This window comes from Euleptes europaea, chromosome 2 (assembly GCF_029931775.1).
Source record: "Euleptes europaea isolate rEulEur1 chromosome 2, rEulEur1.hap1, whole genome shotgun sequence".
In the NCBI taxonomy this organism is placed as follows: Eukaryota; Metazoa; Chordata; class Lepidosauria; order Squamata; family Sphaerodactylidae; genus Euleptes; species Euleptes europaea.
Genome location: NC_079313.1, coordinates 82,408,616 through 82,431,189, shown reverse-complemented (window position 1 = coordinate 82,431,189; position 22,574 = coordinate 82,408,616). Strand labels below are relative to the sequence as shown.

Below are 22,574 nucleotides of genomic sequence, written 5' to 3'. Positions count from 1 at the left end.
CCCCTGGTTAACATTATCATCTTAAAATTGATAACATTGTAAAATATTCTAACAATCATTTTCTAACAAAGTTCTGCGTATATTAATAGCAACTGCGCAGAACTTGGCAGTTTGGAGAGTAAGCTGAGGGTCTTCTCCTAATAGGAGCTTCTTTGCCGAAAGCTCAACTGACTCTTCAGGGAGATTTACCAAGTAGGGGGAAAATAAGCTTTGATCTAACTTCGTGGTAGAATGGGCAACATATCAGTGCATGTTCAATGGAGATCAACCTAGATTAAATTTTGTGCCTTGACAGACATGAGAAGCCTCTGTGGCTGTGGTGTTCATGCCATGGAATAGCAGCTGATATGGGATCTCCTTATTTTTCCTTAAAAATTGTTTAGGGTATAATTGTCCTCACTTAATTTTTTTTTTTTTTTTTTGCAGGATCCGTCCTCAGATGCCAAAGGAGAAGATCGAAGGATGTCATATCTGCACATCGGTGACGCCTGGCGAGCCCCAGGTCCTCCTGGGAAAGGACAAAGCCTTTACCTACGACTTTGTCTTCGATCTGGATACGTGGCAGGAACGGATCTACACAACATGTGTGAGCAAACTCATCGAAGGCTGCTTCGAAGGTTACAATGCTACGGTGTTGGCATATGGCCAGGTACAAGGCTCCTTTGTGTATGTGTGTGTAAAGTGCCGTCAAGTTGCAGCCAACTTATGGCGACCCCTTTTTGGGGTTTTCATGGCAAGAGACTAACAGAGGTGGTTTGCCAGTGCCTTCCTCTGCACAGCAACCCTGGCATTCCTCGGTGGTCTCCCATCCAAATACTAACCAGGGCTGACCCCTGCTTAGCTTCTGAGATCTGACGGGAACAGTCTGGCCTGGGCCATTACCCTCTTATCAATCTCTGCCATGAGCAGAGTCTTTATTTTATACCCCGCTTTTCTCCCCAGTGAGGACAAAAGCAGTTTACATGCTTCTCTGTTTTACCCTCACAACAAGCCTGTGAGGTAGGTTTGGCTGAGAGTGTGTGACTGGCCCACTGTAATCCAGCAAGCTTCCCTGGCAGAGTAGGGATTTGAATTCCCAGTCACACACTCTCAGCCTAACCTTTCTCATAGGCTTATTGTGAGGATAAAATAGAAGAGAGGAGACTGATGTATGCAGCTTTGGAGTCCCTGCTGGGTAGAAAAGTGTGGTATAAATGAAGTAAATAAAGATTAAAACAAACAAACCTGAGTCTCTCAGATCCTAGGCCAGAATTCTAACCACTACCATGATTTATACTGTATGGTGCATTTACCTGATTGTCTTCTATGACCCCAGCGGTCTTGATGATGGCCTGGGAGCTTTAGATTGTGCAGAATGGGGGCGTCCTTGGTACTGCAGCATCTGCAATGGCTTTCTGTTCTTTTGTGGCCAAAATTCAGCGGTATGGTTGTGACCTGTAAAGCCTGATCAGTTTGGGGAAGGGCATACCTTTGACATTATCTTTTCTACTATCAGCCATGAGTGCCACCTGGAATGTGTCTCCCATGTGCCCAGGAAAAAACAACAGAAACACACAGAGAGGTGTCCCGGTGGCCTGCTCCACTGCAGTGAACATCCACTGTGTTTTGCTTCTCCCTATTCCAAATATGAGTTTCTGCAAATGCGCGAAGAGTTTCTTGCTTGAAGTGCCCTTTAATTATTGTTGAATTAACTCTGGCCTTTAATGATTTATGAAATTAATCTTAATGATTTTTATATATCGTATACGAGTATCGCATCTTTTTATAATTTCTTTTTTATGTTGTTCCTAGCTGAGTCTTATTTATTGGTTGTGGTTGTACCAGTTCTTCTTGCAAGAGGCATTTCCCCTCAGAGTGCAATTTTGGCTTTGCAAGAAACCTTGGGAGCTAGTTTAGGCTGAGAAACAGTAGTTTGCTCCAGGCCACCCAGTGAGTTTTATAACAAGCAGTGTGAGAATTTGAATGCCACAACCCAGTGCCCTATATAGGCCTTGGACCACACTGGCTGTCACCAGCCCCTCGGGAAGGGCAGGGTGAGAATCTGAAAGAATGGATTGAGTGTAAAAGGAATGCCTGGTAAGATGTTGTTTTAAAAAAGTATTGCACAAATAAATGACGTGAGTGAATCCAAATTACCCTGTATTATCAAGAGCTCAATTTTAATTTTAAAATGGTTCACTTTTAAAAAGTGTATCTTTTCCCCCAAGGGGAATTCTGACAGTTGGAAGTAGTAACCATAGCAAACAAGGGTTAAGTGTCTCTAAATTGAATTTACAGAGGGGGGCAAGGGGTGTACTGAGTAATGGAAACTCCAAAGAAACATTTTGTTTTCACTACATGACAATGATGTTTTGGCCTTGAGGCATCGTCATTAAACACCTGTCTTGTTCCCTTCCTAGACAGGTGCAGGTAAGACTTATACCATGGGTACTGGCTTTGACATGAACATTTCCGAAGAAGAGCTTGGCATAATCCCAAGGGCCATTGCTCACTTGTTTAATGGCATAGAAGAGCGCAAGCAGGCAGCACAGGAGCAAGGTGTGCCTGCGCCGGAATTCAAAGTCAGTGCACAGTTCTTGGAGGTAGGTGCATTTGGTGTTTGTGTAGAGGTGGGGTTATGGTACTGTGTGAGAGGGGGAGTACATACACATGCAGTTTCCTGGGGCTGAAGAATGGAGGGGGATTTTTCATTTCAACCCCAGAACATGCAGCGGCTGGGCCCCTAATTCCATCAGTCTAGGGTCGAGTGCAAATTACAGGATCGGGCATGCCTCTATTTATTTTATTTATTTGGGGTATTTCTATGCCTCCTGTTCAGAGTCCTGCTCAAGGCAGCTTACAATTAAAATAATGTAACAATATAAAATAAGCCATTAAAAACAAGCCATTGGACATAAATAGCATAAAAACTATCCATAAAATAGAAGCAGCCAATAAGATAAAACCTCTAATTAAAAGCCAATATAAAAGCATGTGTTTTGGTTTGGTGCTTAAAAGAAAGTGAAGTAGGTGCTAGGCAGAGAGCAGGGCTTGAGAGGTAATTCTTAACTGGGAGAAGATGGTCCTTCAGGAACTCTGGTCCCAAGCTGTTTAAGGTCTTACAGGTAAGAGTAAGAAACTTATTACTTTAAAGTAATAAGAGGGTCGCTTGCATTTTTTTCCCTTTAAAATTTTTGTTTTACTTCATTAAATCCCACCTTTCTCCCCACTGAGGACCCAAAATGTCTTTCATCATTTTCTTCTCTATTTAATTCTTACAACTACCCTGTGAGATAAGGTAGACTGAGAGTATATGACTGGCCTAAGATCACCCAACAAATTTCCATGGCATAGGTGGCTTTTGAGCCTGGGTCTCCTTGGCTCTAATCTGATACTCTAGCCACGAAACCACACTCGCTCTCTGGTCAACACCACACCCTTTGCAGGGCTGATAATAGTGTGTGGGTGTGTGAGGGTGGGATTTCATTTGTAAAACCATGTAGGGATGAAAAAGCTAAAGCCCCTACCCTCTATGGCTTTCATCTGGATTGGGGTTCTCAGAAGCATTAATTTAGTTTTTATAGAAAAATGGGAATCCACAATCTCCGTCTTACCTAGTTTGAGTTTCAAACTCTGCTTCCAGGTTTTTGTAGGCCCATCAGGAGAATGAAGTACCTCAAGTGAGAGCCAGCATTGTGTAGTGGCTAGAGTGTCGAACTAGGATCGAATCCCAGCTTTGCCGTGGAAGTTTGCTGAGTGACTTTGGACTAGTCTCACACTCTCAGCCTAATCTACCTCAGAGGGTTGTTGTCAGGGGGAAAAAACAGACAAGGGGATAATGTTGTAAGCCTCTTTGGGTAACCATTGGGGAGGGAAAGTGAGGATATAAATAAAAGGTAGTACAGTACTTCATACTGCAGCCTTCACCCATCTGGCCCCACAGAATTCCATGAATCTTAGCCTTTGTGGTCATTGTTATTATCGGCCTCTCCACCAAAAAAAGCCTGAACCGTAATGCAAATATCTACCAACAGAAATTCTGTGACCCAAGATGTACCTGCTTTTAAGCAATTTATTTCAGTTAAGAATCTAGAATAGCTGTGGCATAGAATTGTAGACTTGTTAATTCCCACACAGCTTTTGCTGTTGAAATAATTTGTGCCCATATTAGCTCTGGGTTGATCTTCAAGGCATTCTCAATGCCGAGGGACTTACTTACTCACTTTAATAGTTTTGTAACGGTGAGCCCTTTGATAGTTATGGAATGTTATGTCAAATCATTTTGGTTTGTCTCTTTGTTCAGCTGTACAATGAAGAGATCCTGGATCTTTTTGATAGCACACGGGATCCTGACTCCCGCCACCGGAAATCCAACATCAAAATTCATGAAGATGCCAGTGGTGGTATCTATACCACTGGTGTCACATCTCGTCTCATTGGCTCGCAGGACGAGGTAGGTGACCTGGTTCTTCTTTTACATTACTATTTCATGTTTATTAGTCTGAAGTAGCCACTACCTCCCAATTCTGTGCTGACAGTCACCTATCTTCACCCTTAAACATGCATCTGGAAAATGGAAGGATGTGCATGTGTGTGTTAAGTGCCATCAAGTCGCTTCCAACTCATGGCAACCCTATGAATCAGTGTCCTCCAAAACATCCTACCCTTAATAGCCTTGTTCAGATCTTGCAAATTGAAGGTTCTGGCTTCCTTTATAGAGTCACTCCATCTCTTGTTGGGTCTTCCTCTTTTCCTGCTGCCCTCAACTTTTCCTAGCTTGATTCTTTTCCTGTGTGTGTGGGTGGAATTCTGCCCTTCTACTGCTATTGCTGAAGGATGCTAATGAGTAATTAATCTGCTTTAAATTATCTTAAGTGTCTGCCCCATTACAGAGCAGTCCATTGGTGTGTCTGTTCCATCCTGTGTAAATACAGAGAGATTAAATTCATCAAAACTGTGCTTCCTGCTTAGCTATATCCTAAGCTTGGTGAAAACGCTGCCATTGTGAATGGCATATTTAGCTGTTGATATGCCTGTGTTTGGGTGGAGTCTAGGGCATAGTCCACCTGTCATCGATGAGTATAAGCTTTCATGAGTCACAGCTCACTTCTTCAGATACAACTAGAATGTGAGTTCATCTGTCCTTAAATGGGAAGGACTGAATTCAGTCACCCAGTGGTTGAATTCAGACCTACTGGACTTTTGCTCTTTTCTACTGCTGCAGACAGACTAACATGGCTACCCATTGTGATCTATCATCGATGAGTTGACCTCTCAAATCCTTCTGCATTCTGGCTATTTTATGTTTTTGGGTATTGTTTCATTGTCAGCTTTAAGTCTAAGGAAATAATAAATGTTTTAAATAAAGAAGAAGAAGAAGAGATGGTTTTTATGCTCCGCATTTCTCTATCGAAAGGAATATCAAAGCATCTTACAATCACCTTCCCTTCCCCCTCCCACACAACAGGCACCTTGTGAGGTAGAGCTGAGAGAGCTTGGAGAGAACTGTGACTGGCCCAGAGTCACCCAGCAGGCTTCATGTGGAGGAGTGGGGAATTGAACCCAGTTCTCCAGATTAGAGTCCGCTGCTCATGTGTTACAGCAGGGAATCAAACCCGGTTCTCCAGATTAGAGTCTGCCACTCTTAACCACACCACCATGCTGGCTCTCCAGACCCTCTGAATTTCCTGCAATCACTTTTCTATTTTTTAAATCCCTGAATGCATCGCCCCTTCTCTCTCTGAGCTTCGAGGACATCTGATGATTGGGTTATTCCATTCCTATGCTCAGGGAGAGGCAGGATTCACAGATCTTTACTTCCTGTCCCTGTGCTAGGATGGCTCCCCAACTTCCAGTTCTAGTCCTGCCTCAGAGAGAGAAGCAGCGTTAGAGCGATCTCCACAGCTAGGCCTTCTCTTTTTTGTCTTCTACAGCTTGTCTCTTTTTCTTACACTTCTTCCTAGTGTACCCACCTTACCAACCTTATACCTTCTAACATTTAAGATCCTGTCCCTTCGTTTTTTCTCTCCTTCTTCTGTCAGTCTTGTCCGTTTTTTCTGTTATAGTTTGTTGAGGGAGGTGATTTTATCAAGAGCCAGTAGTGAGGTAGTGTCCAAGAGGAAGCAACCCTGCAGCCTATTTATGAGAGGTTAGGAAACGGAGTGGTTTGCATTTGTGTGTGTCTTGCTCTGCACATGGGCAGAAAATGCATCCCTTCTGTCATTGCAGCTGATTCAGTGCCTGAAGCAGGGAGCTCTATCCCGAACCACAGCCAGCACCCTGATGAATGTCCAGAGCTCTCGTTCCCATGCGATCTTCACCATCTACCTTTGCCAAATGCGAGTGTGTTCTCCTGTGCACTTGGTAAGGGCATGAAAGAGGATTATGTTCTCTCACTTATTTGTAAGGGGTGGAAGACTCTCAGGAAATGGTGATGCAATGAGACATTTGGGACAATCACCTTTGGTGTGTGTGTTGTTTGTTTTTTGCTAGAATGAGAGCTTGTCTTGGCTTCCTGTTAGCTCAGAATAGGAAGTGTGAATTCAGGAACTTCAGGATCTGTAAAGATGGGTGTGGGTAGGAATTCTGTAGTCACACTTTCTGATCTGTGGCAAAACAGCTGCCTGTGCAGTGGAGTCTAATTCTGGCAAAATCCATGATCGCTGATGCTGGTTCTTGGTTTGGATTCCAGGTGAATGGAGACACAAACAGCCTCCTTGAGGGAACTCAACCTACCAGCGAGTATGAGACACGAACTGCCAAATTCCACTTTGTTGACCTGGCTGGCTCAGAGAGGTTGAAACGGACTGGAGCTACAGGCGAGAGAGCCAAAGAAGGGATCTCCATCAACTGTGGCTTGGTATAGCCTTTGGGGCCTTCATTACAAAAATGGGTCAGAATTGGTTGTGAGGGCAGGTGCCACATCCTTTAGTATTCTGCCTAACCAACTAGTTCTCATCTCTTTTGCTTCTTGTTTTAAAGTCTTGCTTGATCTAAGCAATGCACTTGCATTCAGAGGTTTCGATAAACCATGGCTGGATTGAACCATGGCTCATGCAACAAACTTTGGCTAGTCTATCGGGTGTAAGCAATAAGTCCCAGTTTGTCTGCTTCGTGCTTTTCCTGCCTCCATGCATGGAGGACATCCTCCTTATACTGCTGTCTCTGTAGCCAGGTGGCTGTGAGGGGCTGTGATACTCAATAAACTGGTTTGTTAATTCAGAGATCACAACAAACAGTCTGTAGGTTCTTGTAGGTTATCCGGGCTGTGTAACCGTGGTCTTGGAATTTTCTTTCCTGACGTTTCGCCAGCAACTGTGGCAGGCATCTTCAGAGTAGTAACACTGAAGGACAGTGTCTCTCAGTGTCAAGGGTGTAGGAAGAGTAATATATAGTCAGAAAGGGGTTGGGTTTGAGCTGAGTATTGTCCTGCAAAAGTATTGTCCTGTAAGTATCAAGATAATGTGCTAATGAGGGTATGGTATGTTAATATGGAACCATTGTATCCTGAAGTGATCTGTTAATGTGTGTAATCCAAAGCTAATCTGTATGGCTATTGTTGAATGTTGTCTTTGTCTGGAGGTTTTTCAGGGCAGGAAGCCAAGCCTTATTCATTCTTAAACTCTCCTCTTTTCTGTTAAAGTTGTGCTGATGTTTATGAATTTCAATGGCTTCTCTGTGCAATCTGACAAAATAGTTGGTAGAATTGTCCAGTCTTTCAGTGTCTTGGAATAAGACCCTGTGTCCTGTTTGTGTCAGTCCATGTTCAGCCACTGCTGATTTCTCAGGTTGGCAGACTTGGCCAACCTGAGAAATCAGCAGTGGCTGAACATGGACTGACACAAACAGGACACAGGGTCTTATTCCAAGACACTGAAAGACTGGACAATTCTACCAACTATTTTGTCAGATTGCACAGAGAAGCCATTGAAATTCATAAACATCAGCACAACTTTAACAGAAAAGAGGAGAGTTTAAGAATGAATAAGGCTTGGCTTCCTGCCCTGAAAAACCTCCAGACAAAGACAACATTCAACAATAGCCATACAGATTAGCTTTGGATTACACACATTAACAGATCACTTCAGGATACAATGGTTCCATATTAACATACCATACCCTCATTAGCACATTATCTTGATACTTACAGGACAATACTTTTGCAGGACAATACTCAGCTCAAACCCAACCCCTTTCTGACTATATATTACTCTTCCTACACCCTTGACACTGAGAGACACTGTCCTTCAGTGTTACTACTCTGAAGATGCCTGCCACAGTTGCTGGCGAAACGTCAGGAAAGAAAATTCCAAGACCACGGTTACACAGCCCGGATAACCTACAAGAACCAATGAACTCTGACCGTGAAAGCCTTCGACAATAAACAGTCTGTAGTTAACAAACTAGAGCAAACCATAGTTTAAAATCTCCAGAATGCCGGACCGTTTGTGTTCAGAGGTCAAAACTAACCCTGGGTTGACCAAATCATGGTTTACAAATTATCTCTCTGATTGCAGCCTGAGCATTGAGCTCTCTGCTCTCCTGTGTGCAAATGTGTGTTGTTGCTAGTGGGCAAGGTTCTGTCTGAAGCAACTGCAGTAAAGATATTTGATCTGGGCAGAAATATTGAAATGGGACTACAATTTGGCTGCCACTCAGTGGCACTGGCATTTGAACCAAGGGCCATTTATACATAATCATTCCTTTCTAGGTGTGTGTGTATAGTAATAAAGTGTGAATTCCTCAAAGAAATATGCAAACCCGTGTCATTCAAGTACGTTTGTTATGGGAATATGGGATTGACTATGTCTTCCTGTTGGGCATCCAGCTTTCAACATCAGCAAATGTGCGAACAGTTTATTCATGAATATCCTGAGAATAATACATTGATGTATTCTGTCTTAGTTGCAAAACAGTGAAATAATGAAATGTAAAAGGGAGAATGGCCTTGGTGGAGGGCAACAAAGATGGTGGGGGGTCTGGAGACCAAGTCTATGAGGAAAGGTTGAAGGAGCTGGGTATGTTTAGCCTGAAGAGGAGAACACTGAGAGGGGATATGATAATCATCTTCAAGTACTTGAGGGGCTGTCATATAGAGGATGGTGCCGAGTTGTTTCCCGTTGCCCCAGAAGGTCAGACCAGAACCAATGGGTTAAAATTAAATCAAAAGAGTTTCCGTCTAGACATTAGGAAGAATTTTCTAACAGAGTGGTTCCTCAGTGGAACAGGCTTCCTCTGGAGGTGGTAAGCTCTCTCTTCCCTGGAGGTTCTTAAGCAGAGGCTAGATGGCCATCTGTCAGCAATGCTGATTCTATGAACTTAGGCAGATGATGAGAGGGAGGGCATCTTGGCCATCTTCTAGGCACTGGGTGTGTGTGTGGGAGGAAGTTGTGAATTTCCTGCATTGTGCAGGGGGTTGGACTAGATGACCCTGGTGGTTCCTTCCAACTCTATGATTCTATGAAAAAAATAGTCGCCAGTGTCCATGCAGAAGTTACAGGGATCCATAAAAGCTGAAACCACTGCCATTGCAAGCATCATCACAAAGATTCTAGTCTGTTTTAACAGACCCTGCTTCATTGCTTAAGATTTTATCCATAATCATAAGGGCTAATAATATATATGAGAGTTGGATCGGTGTGTTACTGAATCCTTTGAATTGTCATTCAGTAATGGTGATATAGAAAGCTTGTCTCCCATACTTGTTTGAGAGATGGCACATCCTTGTGATGGAAGGTTGGTGGCTTTTACCAGCTCGATCTCGTCCTGAGCAAAAAAAAAAAAAAGACTCACTCCCAAAGCAAGACAGGCTTCATTCTCATCTGTGCAAGGCTGTGTCGTTATTTCAAAAATGAGTGTGGAGTTGTGGCAACTTTTCTGTAAAGATGGCCTGGTTCTGAAATAAAGGGGATGGGGTTTGTTTCCAATCTTACGTACTGACATGCCCTTTCCCTTGGCAGTTAGCACTTGGAAACGTCATCAGTGCCCTTGGGGATCAGAGCAAGAAGGCCTTGCACGTGCCCTACCGAGATTCAAAGTTGACCCGGCTCCTGCAGGATTCCCTTGGTGGCAACAGGTAATGAGAAGAGATCTAAAATCACTGAAGTGCTTGTATGGGGTTGCAGGCATTAGAGGTTGCAGGTGAGAAAGCAGTCTAGATAGTGGGTTATGAGTGACACTTCATGAACAGAGGCTTGCTTAATTAGAGACCCTGCAGTTAAACTTCAGCATAGTTCCAAGGAATATAATAGTAAGCATAAATCCTGGGCTCTCCCCCGCCCCTCAAGTTTAAAGTACGATTACTGGCTTCTGCAGAACTGGTGCTTACATAATAGGCCTAAGCTGTTTTCTATCCAGGACTTGGCAGCCTACCCTGCTAACATGCAATCCCCTCTTCCCCCCAGTTCCAGCATGTTTACTTCAACATACACCCCTTTTTCCATCTAGTTTGACACATCCTTTTTGATTTGGGATCCTCTGCTTCCTGCTGAGCAGAAAAATTGGGAATTTGCCCAAGGCAAAAGGAGCTGAGGCAGTCCAGAACTCTTGCTAGCCTGAACTCTTCTTATCTGCTCCTGGTGCATGTCTGTTTACCCCACATACACTGTTCAGCAAACTAACACTGTGAAGTCTTGGACTTGGGCTGCCATATTATGTCTTGGTGGAAGCCAGTGTTGGGAATGGCTTCACCACTAAATGGTGACGTTTGGAGAAAGCTGATAGAGCATGAAGACTAGCAACCTTCCTCTGTTTGACTTCTACCTGCTCTTCCTCTTTACAGCCAAACTGTAATGATTGCCTGTGTGAGCCCTTCAGACCGGGATTTTATGGAGACCCTGAATACTTTAAAGTATGCCAACCGTGCTCGCAACATTAAAAACAAAGTGGTGGTGAATCAGGATAAGACAAGCCAGCAAATCAGTGCCCTGCGAGCTGAAATTGCCCGCCTCCAGATGGAACTCATGGAGTACAAGGCGGTAAGAAGAAATCACGAGTATTTTGCTGATCCCTTGTCTTTGCTAGAAACTGAACCACAAACCTTCAACACCAGAAGCAGACCCCATGTTCTCACTGGTGACTATTTCCTTTGGTCACATGGAGTGCTGCACATCTGTTCAAACATCCAGGAGAAAAAAAGTCCTTAAAATGCCCTATTTGCTTGTTTTTCTTTCCACGGACAGTTCCATCTCTGCAACTGATTCAGGGCATGGGCAGGTCTCTCTTAGCCTAAAGGGTAGAGATCAGACATTTAATCTCTGTATAGGAAATGGGGAGGGAGTCATCAGCAGTGAACAACGATAATTCTGAACACAGCACTTGTCAGTCTGCTGCCGTGGACCCGAATCCCAGCAGTGCCGATTCTGCTTTTCGTTCTGTCATAGCAACAGTGTGCTGTAGACAAAGCTGTGTGCACTTAAAATAAAAAATTTTGCTCAGGCAATCTAAATGCTGCACCAAGAACAGCTAGACTCTGCCATCAGTATATACATTGAGAAAACTGAACAAAATGTAGACAACCCTGCCTTTTTCTATCACATTTTAATCCTCTCCTTCCTCCAGATTGCTCGGGGTGGAATACACAGTTATTTCTTCCCCTTTTTTAGCCTCAAAAAATTCTGCAAGGTGGATGAGGCTGAGAGTGACCGAACGCAAACTTCATTGGGGGGTGGGGTGGGGTGGTGTCTGAACCTAGGTCTTCCAATTACTAACCACTATAGCATACTGCAAAGTTGATTCTGGTTTTGTTAGTTACAGGACGGACAAGTACCACTGAAAAGGTTGTTCAGTCTACTTTCTGAGCATGCATTGCTTTCTAACATAATGTCACCGACACAAGGGCTAGAAACTTGCTTTTAGTTATTTTATTAGTGACAAGTCAGATTCTCAGAAAGCTCTGAATCCTGGGCCACCATTGGCATGTGCTGTACTTTTTTCTATTCTCCCACTGAATCACTGTCTAGAGGTGGAGAGAGAATAGTCTATACCAGTACTGTCCTGCATCATTAGGGATGAAGTTCTCTCTCTCCCAAGGGAAATCTGCTCTATTGGCTGTTTGAGAAAGGCAGTAAGAATTGTTTTATTTTAACAGGCTTTTGGGTTATGTATAGCTACAGTCTTCTTTTATTGCTGGTTATGCTTATAATGATGTTTTTAGTGGTTGCGTTAATCTTTTTTTGGGAATTTGTTTTAGTTTTCTTGTATTTAAAAGTGCAGTAACCTGTTCTGAGGACTTGATGCTGAAGAAGTCAGATATAAATTATATATAATTCAGAATCTTCCTGCATATACAAAACCTAGATGCATGTGAAGAGACTGAATCCTTGAATCATGGTTTCAGGCCTAGTTATGGGACTGAAACTTCCTTGGTCACCCAGGTGGATGACCTATGTTGAGAGATGGACAGAGGGAGCACAACTCCGTTGATTCCTCTGAAACTCCCTGTGGTTTTCAGTACCAATAATCCTGCCTTTCTGTGCTGGGACTGGGTGGCACCATTTTGCAGTGGTTCTAGTCCTACCTGGAAGATAGTTTTCAGGTGGTGCTGGGGGACTGCTGGTCAGTCCCTTGGCCTGTGGGGTCCCGCAAGGCTCCATTTTGCCCCATATGCTTTTCAACATCTACTAGAAACCACTGGGTGAGGTCATCCAGAGATCTCGGCTAGTTTGTCACCAATATGAAGATGACAATCAGCTGTATCTCATGCTTCTGGCCACTCCTGGGGAAGCTGTAGAAACCCTGAACTGGTGCCTGAAGGCAGTTTTGGAGTGAATGCAGACTAATAAACTGAAGCTTAATCTTAATAAAACAGAAGTGCTACTGATGAGCAAAACATCTGACCTGGGACTTAAAGTGTCAACTGTTCTAGATAGGGTTGTACTCCACTAGAGGAACAGGTCTGTAGTTTGGGGCGTTCTTGGACCTGGGACTAGTGCTTGGTAAGCAGGAGGCAGCTGTGGCCAGGAGTGCCTTTTACCATCTTCAACTGGTTGGCCAGCTGTGGCGTTTCTTGAGCAGAAAAGATCTGGGCCCTGGATTACTGCAATGCACTCTAAATGGGGCTGTCCATGGAAAATGTTTGGAAAGTTCCTTTGGTGCAGAATGCTGCCAACAGGATGTTGACTGGAGCAAGTTCAGTCTTGGTCCATGTGTACTGACTTCCAGTCTGTTTCTGGGCACAATTTAAGGCGCTTGACCTTTAAAGCTCTGAATGGGTTGTGACCAACATACCTGACTGTCTACTCCCTTACAAGCCTACCCGACCACTATGGCCATCTATTACAAGGCCTGGCTTTAGGTGCCTACACCTTCTGAGATTATGTGAGTGTATCTTGGTTAGCCATAATATGATGAACATCCATGATGCCCTGACTACTCTGGTTTCCTGGTTTGTAAACAGGACTTGTTTTTGAATGATCATACATAGTTGCTTTGCAAGGTGGCAAGATGGGAGAGGGCTTTTTCAGTTGTGCTGCCAAAACTCTGAACTCTCTCCTCAGAGAGACTTGCCTGTTCCCTTCTGTTGCCATTTTCTGCCAGTGGGTGAAAACTTTTTTGTTTGTTTCATCTGGCATTCCCCCAGTTATCCCTCCTTCCTGTCCTGTGTTTTAATTGTTATTCTTATGGCGACCTCGTAGGGTTTTCAAGGCAAGAGACATTCAGAGTTGGTTTCCCATTGCCTGCCTCCGGGTCACAACCCTGGTGTTCCTTGGAGGTCTCCCATTCAAATACTAGCCAGTGCTGACCAAATACTAGCCAGGGCTAGCCTGGGGTTTTGTTTTGATGGTTTGTAAGATGTGTTTTATTATGCTTTTAATCTGTTAGCTGCCTTGATGGCCCTGATGAGGGCAGAAAGGCAGGGTATAAATTTTATAAATTAATAAATGAACAATCCTGTGAGTGCCTCATATTTGCCTCTTTGTTGGGATGTGCGTAGGTCAGCTGCCTTCACTTACTTTCTGTTTATCTCCTTCCCATCCCTGTGGTGTCTTCTTTCACTTCTCTGTTCAAAGGGCAAACGGGTCATTGGAGAGGATGGCTCTGAAGGATACAGTGACTTGTTCCATGAGAATGCCATGCTGCAGAAGGAGAACACCACCTTGCGTATGCGGGTGAAGGCCATGCAAGAGGCTATTGATGCCATCAATGTCAGGGTCACCCATCTGATGAGCCAGGAAGCCAACCTGATTCTTGCCAAGGCAGGTGAGATTGCGAAGGGAACTGGTTGGGAATTTCTAGTTTACTTCCTTAGCCAGTATTCAATATGTAGCATGCAGTCAGGACTATAGAATTCTGAAGTCACAATAATAGTTTTATGTCCACAGAACTCAGTCATAGTTTTGCTATCAAGAGGAATACTTTTTAAAAGTTTTACATTTAATGGAAGTTCGTGATCTTATGTTGTGCAGTTGTTATATAGATAATCAATATTTATAATTAGCAATGCAGCCAAATCTGTGGATACTTAAATCCAGAGATTGGAGCCATGAACAGACAAGATAGTTCTTTCTACAAACCTGAAAAAAGCCCCAACTTTGTAGAAAAATCTGAAATAAAATAATACATGGGGGGGTAGCCCTCCCAATAATAGAAGCAGTGCCAAGACAGAATTGCCAGCCTTCAAATCCTGGTTTCTATCAGTAAAGGACAGGGGGAGGGGGCAGGGCCTTTTCTCAGGTGGTTTTGAGGAAAGACTCCTCAGGGCCAGGGTTGCCAGCAACTGCTAGGTGACTTGATACCCCATGACTTGCATGATTCACCCAGGACTAGCTGTTTGCTACCGTTCAATAACATCCACTGTATGAAAGCCAGTGTGGTGTAGTAGCTGGAGTTTCAAACTAGGATCTGGGATACCTGGGTTTGAGTCCCCACTCTGCCGTAAAAGAGTGCATAACCTTGGGCCAGTCACACATTCTCAATCTAACTTAGCTCACTGGGTTGTTATGAGGATAAAATGGAGTAGAGGAGAATGGTGTAAGCTGCTTTGGGTCCCCATTGGAGAGAAAGATATAATTGGAGTATAAATGAAGTAAATTGGAGTATAAATGAAGTAAAACTCCAAGACAATGGAGTATAAATGAAGTAAATAAATAATTTGGCTGAAGATGAGGAGCAGATAAAAAGTAATTGGTGTGTGGGAAGGAGAAAAGGAAGAAAGGAAAGATGAGGATATGGGGGTTGCCAGGAGAAGGAAAAGGGCAAGTAGTCTGGAGAGGATCCAGGGGAAAGTGAGGTACCACCTGCAAATCTTTACGTGCTCCCCCCTGTGCAACTGGGCCCAGTCGCCAGCACAGCACAACTCAGCCACAGTTTTCCTGGATAGAGGCTGCTGGGGGGAAGGAAGGAGGGTAAGCTGGAGATATTGAGGCAGATAAAGGTAGGTTGGCTGGTGAATGGGAGGGAGAGAAGGAAGCAGGAAAAGGGGAGAGGCTATGGGGGCTTTCAGGAAAGAGAAAGAGAAAATAGTGGGGGAGAAAATGCCCTCAGCAAATGGTTGTGTTTCCATACTGCAAAGAATTTACTATAGGATTTTTTCCCTGTCTCCTGTCACTTCATTTGGGGAGCAAAAGAACTATATATTATGTATAGTTATGTTATGTATAGTTCCTGATAGTTTTTCCTGACTCTTTATTTTTGCAATTGCAGGAGTTGTGATTTCAATGGGAGGAACAATGGGGGGATGGGGGAGGACTCTTCCTATGTCAAAAATCACCACCCTAGGCTGCTTTTACTCCCATTGGGGAAAGCGCTTGCTTATTCATGCTGCTAATTTTCAGTAGGAAAACTGCATGAGAGGAAAGAGTAAATAGCCACTCCCTCCATACACTGGTCTCCTCTTTAAATCACTATCCCTGAAGGGAAATTCTGTTTAAAAAACGGGAAAATAATCATTAAATTACACTTAATGTGTAATTCTGCCCTTCAGCCCACATCTGTTTTGAGCTGTTCTGTTTGCTGACCCACACATTTGTTATCCATTTCTATTTTTTAGCTGTCTGTAGAAAATTCCTCACCCAACGTTTGCTGTTTTCTGAGGCATCTTTAATTTCCTCCAGCCCTTTCTTAATTCTTGTCTCGATTCTCTTGGCTTACTGCTTAGATTTGATATGCTCACACTTGGTCCTTTGCTTCTTTGTTCCTGTAGGTGATGGCAACGAGGCTATTGGCGCTCTGATCCAGAACTATATCCGAGAAATTGAAGAGCTCAGGTGAATAGGATTTTTCTCCCTTTTTGCGGGTGCTTGAGAAGAAATCTGTGTAGTCATGGGCCTCTAAGTTCTAGCTCCAACTCTGCTGACTTTCTATGAATCTCTGAGCCTGTTCCTTTCCCTCCGTGTGGCTTCCTGCTTTTTGTGTACCATGATATTTCGACTGTGAAGATTGTGAAGCAATTATCATAATTATGTTGCGCATTTCATATGTGGTCCTTCCCAACAGAAGTTCTGCAGGGATACAGAAAGATGCTTCCTTGAATGGAACAATTACAGCTAGCTAGCGCAGCCCAGTGGATTTTGTTCAATGTTTGTCCCTTGTGCTTTCAAAATTTGCTTCATCTTTTTTTATAATGGATGTCACCGAAGTAAGCACTTTCCCCTCTAATCTGAGTTGGAATGTGAAACTGTGCTTAAGTCTATCACCACTTTAAATCAGAGGGACTTAGGTACAGCATGATCATATCCAACTTTTTCATTTTTTTCTGTTCTTTTACTTCAAAGGAACCTGTCAGTTCTAAATAGCGTTAGAGATAGGCATACCTTATGTCTTGTTGGGTTTTTTTTTTTAAGAGACCAGATTCTCTATTAATGTACTTGTTTCAGCGTGATGGTTTTTGGATTGCTGTCCTCTCACTGGGGTAAGCAAAATATCACTAGCAGTGCCATCCTAAACAGGGTTACACTCTTCTAAACCCATTGATTTCAGTGGACTTAAAAGTTATAACTGAGCTTAGAAGTGGACTGTAAATCAGGTGGCCTGTGGATTCAGGTGTAGAGTAACTTGGAGTTTTAGCAAATAGTCTGGCTATATAGCATGCAGCAACTGTCCTCCTTTTTATCTTAAGGTGTTATTTTTTTGGGGGGGTGGAGTTATTTTCACATAAGTATCATGACCAGACTCAAACGTCTATATTCTCCTCTTTTAATTTTTTAAATGCTATCCTCATTTGAGAGTAGGTTCAGTACTGGTGGAAAACAGCTTTAGAGACTGAACCCTCTCAGTCTTACAACCCACATGTATTTGATATAAGGAGTGGTGCCGTGCTTACACAAGCAGAGAGACTGCAGTGTGTAGGGTGGCTGGTATCTCCTGTAAGCACCAGGGTGTAGAGTTGGGAACATTCTGCAGTCCACCGGCTACAAGAATGTTGGCAGTTTTCTTCAGGAATTGTTCCCAATTGGGAGCTCAGATGACACTTAAGAGAGTGGAGATTCTTCCAGTTGTAAGTGGATTTGGGAGAAGTGATATTCTTTCCAGTCTCTCATCCAACACTTCCTGTCTCAGCAAGTTCCTGCCTCAGTGCCTGTTCTCAGCTTGCTCACATTTCCAATACCTGCAATAATCTGCTTCAGTTTCTACAAAATGGTGGCAGAATATTCTGCTGCAGAATTTCACACACTAAAGCAAGAATCATGATTTACTACTGATATGCCGACTATAGAAATTGAGGCTTAAAGGATAACATCAGATTGACTGCTTCATGTGGTTATGGGAGAGCAGTTAGTGCCTCTGTTTGTACAGTAGCACCTTAATACAGCATGACAATCTAACGTGAGTGTGGTCTTTATCTTTTTGATAGGACAAAACTCTTGGAGAGCGAAGCTATGAATGAGTCACTGCGTCGCAGCCTATCTCGGGTTTCTTCTAGGCTTCCTTACTCCTTGGGCTTATCTCCAGGGCCTGGTCCGGGAAATTCAAATAGCCCTGTCACCTCTGTTGAAGCAGAGGCCTCTGAAGTCCTCCAATGGGCCAAGCAGGACCTAGAAAGGCTGAAGAAAGAGACTAAGGTGCAAAGGAAAAGGTAAAAACAGCATTTGCCATTTGCTCAGCATCCTTTCCAATCTCACCTGCGTTTCTAGGATGGGGAGACTCAGAACTTCTGAGCAGTGCAGAAATATATCTGCTCTCCATCCTTCTCACTCTCCATCCAATTCCTGTGATGCAGCACTCATGGTTTTAAACAATGTGTCCCTTTTCTGTAATTCTGTGTCTTCATTTTCCCTTGCCTTATGTAGAGATGGTGTCTATTACATAGACTTTTCTTGCCAAAGGCTTGTGAGAATATCTGTGGGTAAAGAGCTTGTTAGTGAAGCAAAGGAAACCATATTCTTCAAATGCAAATACCATAGTGTTCCCTACTGGTGATGCAAATGGAATAACGTCTTGCTCGATAATTGTAAATCGTTTGAAGTGATATTTTAATTGTAGAATTTATTTTGTTAGGTTCGCTGGGGGAGCCTGCTTTGATAGCCAAAACGTCGAATAAAAATAAATAGTTAAATGTGCTTTCCTTCCTATAGCCCAGAGAAGGAAGGGTTTAAGAAGAGGCTGAAGCTACAGCAGGAAAATGAGGCAGACGAGACAGATGAGAATGAGGCAGAAGAGGTAAGAGATCTCACTGTTCACGTGTCTGTAACTTCTGGACTCTTTGGGGTGTCTCTCAGAGTAAGCAACAAAACAAAGGGAGCTATAACCAACCCCTAAAACAGGTTAGGAATCTCAAAGGTTGAGCCAAAATAATTTAAAATATAAATATACAAATGTATATTTATTGTTCAGTGCAGTTGTGCTTTAAAGGAGTTAAAACCATAAACCTCAAAAGGTAAACTTCATACACATGAGGACTCACAGAAAATGGTTGCACAATAAAAATCACCAAGATCGTATGTGTTTCGGCCCATAGGGCCTTCTTCAGTGGTGAGCCTAGAAAGATGGAGACTGGATGGCTGTTTATGAGTCTGAACGGGGTAAGGTTGGAACTGTGAAGTCCTTCTGATCATGGCATCCCTTCATTTAGGAGGAACGGGATGAGAGTGGCTGTGAAGAAGAAGGTGGCCAGGAGGAGGAAGAGGAAGAGGATTCGGGAAGTGAAGAAAGCCTGGTGGATTCTGACTCAGATGTTGAGGAAAAAGGTAAGAGCCTGCAGCATATGTTAAGGAATTGACTCTTCCAAGGCTGCTTGAAGGACACTGCAGGGTAGTACCGCCTCTGCACAGATCTAGCTGAAAACACCATGGACAGACATCAGGATGTCTGCAGAGGCTGGGTTAATTAACTGGGGCTGGGAATCCCTAAAATACAGGACCCACCCCCCATGTTGCTCATCTGTGATGCTCATTGCCAGGTTTTTAAATGTCAGATGACTTTGCTTGCATAGTAGGCCTCCTTTCTTCCCATCAAGTACTATAAAGGACCCTGCTGCCTTCAGTTTTAGCGGGAGGTGGCAATGAGTGTAGATGTCACTTTCCTCATGATGGTGAAGTTTATCTGTCTTTTATGTAGCAGCAAATTTCCAAGCTGACCTGGCTGACCTGACCTGTGAGATCGAGATCAAGCAGAAGCTGATAGATGAGTTGGAAAACAGCCAACGACGCCTACAGACACTGAAACATCAGTATGAGGAGAAGCTGATTCTGCTGCAGAACAAGATCCGTGACACCCAGTTAGAGAGGGACAGGGTCCTGCAGAACCTCAGTAAGGATGTGCTGCTTAGGGAGAACTGGGCTTTGACAGGTTGCAATGACCCATAGGTTGCAATGACCCATAACTGAGAGGCAATGGGGCCTCACATTTTCCTATCAAATTGGGGTGGGGGGTTGCATTACTGAATGCTTTCCCTATGTAAGAACTCTCTGCCTGCAGAAAACTGTCATACTGGTAAGAAGTCTAGCCCTCAGATATTCCCCCTCACATATGAGGCACTTCTTTGACAAGGAAAGAGTATTTGGCATAGGAGAACATTCAATCAGAAGATACCCATTTTGCCTTCTGTGGTAGTGCAGATTTCCTCCTGAACATATAGATCACAGCTTGATATCAGTCAGCCAGTCATATACTCTGCTGAAGTATGAGGTTTCAAAAATTTAGAATCATATGTTTAGCTACCCAAAATATGTGGTATAACCATCCTCACGTGAAAAGGAGGTGGCAAAATTGCCATTAGTGGACTTCCATTTATTTTAATGTGAGGCTGCAGTGAGCCTTGAGTGTTTCAGTGTTCTCTGCTTCTTTCTCTGGCTGCCACCTTCAGGCTGTTCCCCTGTTCAAGATTGTCCACTTGGCACCTACCAGAGCCTGGGTCTTTTCAGAAGCGACTCCCACCTTGTGGGATTGGCTCCCTGAAGAATGCTGTCCTTGGAATGGAATTTTTTTAGGGAGACACTTTAAGTCTGTTTTATTTGATAGGACTTTTAATGGTGTTCTCTTGGAGGGGGTGTTATTATACTATTCATGATGTTATTTTAGAATTGTAAGATGCCTTGAGGCACAAGAGAAAGGTTGGCTATAAATATTTAAATAAATAAATGATTCAATTTACATATGTCTTAAAGATGTTAGTAGGAAAATTAACACCAGTAAGGCCCTTCTCACCTCAGTAACATTGGCATTGAGTACAAAGATCTGCATCACTTTTCTCTGTTCCCTTCTCCTTTTCCTCAGGTACTATGGAATGCTACACAGAAGAGAAAGCCAATAAGATCAAAGCAGATTATGAGAAGCGTCTGAGGGAGATGAACAGGGACTTGCAGAAGTTGCAGGCGGCCCAAAAGGAACATGCCCGCCTCCTCAAGAACCAGTCTCGATATGAACGAGAGTTGAAGAAGCTGCATGCAGAAGTGGCAGAGATGAAGAAAGCCAAGGTAATTTTCCTGAGACACATGGAGAAGCCATGACAGGTTGGATAAGTGGGACGCCTGTCTGCACACTTGAAGTCTCACTGCCTCTGTTGGACTCCAGGCTAGAGGCAAAGAGGGTGTCAGTGACAGGGAACCTTTACTGAACAACATAGTATGGTCAAACATGAACATCTTTCTTTCCTGACCTGGCCTGTTCCAGTATCTCAAAAGGGATAACTGTATCTCATTTTATTTTGATAACAGCCCTGTGGGGTCGGTTACTCTGAAAGTCAGTAACTTGCCCTAAACTAGTCAGTCAGCTTTGCAACTGAGCAAGGACTTCAAGTGGAGTCTTTCTCTTACCTGCTCCTGTGTACTTCTGTGTATTTGGACCAAACCACTTTGTTTATTTGACCCAAAATTTATATTCCTCCTTTCTTCTTAAAGGTGGCTTTCAATAATAACAAATAAAAACAAAAACAATCAATAAAACATCAGCCATGATGCAAACACTAATAAATAAGAGCACATCAATTAGTGAACATATTAATGCCATCCATAAAAATAGCAAGAGTGTTGTAAAATCTCCTGCTGCTGTTAGAACAAGCTAACCAGTTTCTTTCAAAGGCCTCCTGGAATAAGCATGTTTGTAAGTTATGCTAAAGAGGAGCCCCGTGGCACAGAGTGGTAAGCTGCAGTACTGCAGTCCAAGCTCTGCTCACAACCTGAGTTCAATCCCGACGGAAGTCGGTTTTAGGTAGCCGGCTCAGCCTTCCATCCTTCCCAGGTCGGTAAAATGAGTACCCAGCTTGCTGGGGGTAAAGGGAAGATGACTGGGGAAGGCACTGGCAAACCACCCCGCAAACAAAGTCTGCCTAGTAAACATCGGGATGTGACGTCACCCCATGGGTCAGGCATGACCTGGTGCTTGCACAAAGGACCTTTACCTTTTTTTTAAAGTTATGCTCAAAGGGATGGTGCTAACTGTCCCTCCAAGTGGGGGGAGTTCCATAACATGAGAGCGGCAGCTGAAAAGGCTCTACGGTGGTGGGTATCTACCAACTTTGCATCTGATAGTGCGAGCTCCTGCAGCTGAGTACCACCAAGTTCAGAATCCAGGCAGGATCGTATGGCTGGGGTTCATCCTTCAGATACTTTGGGTATCAAGCTGCGTAGGGCTTTAAAGGTAAAAACCCAGCACCTTGAATTGGACTCAGAAACAAGTTTACATACCCAGTTAGGTATGGAGTCTCTGCATGACGGTTGAGCTCAGATAATCTCTGACTGTGCCAGCTGGTGATTCTGTCTGCAGGTGGCACTGATGAAACAAATGCGTGAGGAACAGCAGAGACGGAGACTGGCAGAGACCAAGAGAAACCGGGAGATTGCCCAGCTGAAGAAGGAGCAGCGCAGGCAGGAGGTAGGTAAGGGCTCTGTTTGGGGCTTGCTCATGCACACCCAACTTTAGGAGGCCTTTTTCTAGTGAGATTTAGCAAAAAACCTTGGCTTACTGGGGAAGGAAAGAGGTGGAACTGATCTCTGTGGTCTACTATGATTCTAGGCCTCACCTTGAGGTTGGTAATAGGGCTGCCAAGCCCCTGGTTGGGGTGGGGGATCCTTTCTTCCCTGTTCCTGTTGCCCACCACCACCATTGCCTGGGAGAATTTTTTTTAAAACTGCGATTCCAATTGCAGCATGACATCTCTTCTGGCAAAAATACTGAAAGTGACATAGGGTAGCTATGAATCACCAAAGACTCTATGGTTT

At 43.7% G+C, this 22,574-nt stretch overlaps 1 protein-coding gene across 3 annotated transcripts in view; it reads left to right on the top strand.

The window, feature by feature from the left end:
* The window catches only part of KIF21B (kinesin family member 21B), an 80,825-nt gene that overhangs the window by 33,499 nt on the left and 24,752 nt on the right, over positions 1-22,574 (top strand). For all 3 annotated transcript variants that reach the window (XM_056844304.1, XM_056844303.1, XM_056844302.1), the window contains exons 2-16: positions 427-649; positions 2,400-2,582; positions 4,283-4,432; positions 6,208-6,342; positions 6,671-6,838; positions 9,939-10,054; positions 10,760-10,955; positions 13,989-14,178; positions 16,121-16,184; positions 17,771-17,992; positions 18,492-18,576; positions 18,989-19,103; positions 19,474-19,665; positions 20,632-20,831; positions 22,120-22,227. In XM_056844304.1, coding sequence (XP_056700282.1) covers positions 427-649; positions 2,400-2,582; positions 4,283-4,432; positions 6,208-6,342; positions 6,671-6,838; positions 9,939-10,054; positions 10,760-10,955; positions 13,989-14,178; positions 16,121-16,184; positions 17,771-17,992; positions 18,492-18,576; positions 18,989-19,103; positions 19,474-19,665; positions 20,632-20,831; positions 22,120-22,227 — 2,347 coding nt within the window. The remainder of the gene's footprint in view (positions 1-426; positions 650-2,399; positions 2,583-4,282; positions 4,433-6,207; positions 6,343-6,670; positions 6,839-9,938; positions 10,055-10,759; positions 10,956-13,988; positions 14,179-16,120; positions 16,185-17,770; positions 17,993-18,491; positions 18,577-18,988; positions 19,104-19,473; positions 19,666-20,631; positions 20,832-22,119; positions 22,228-22,574) is intronic.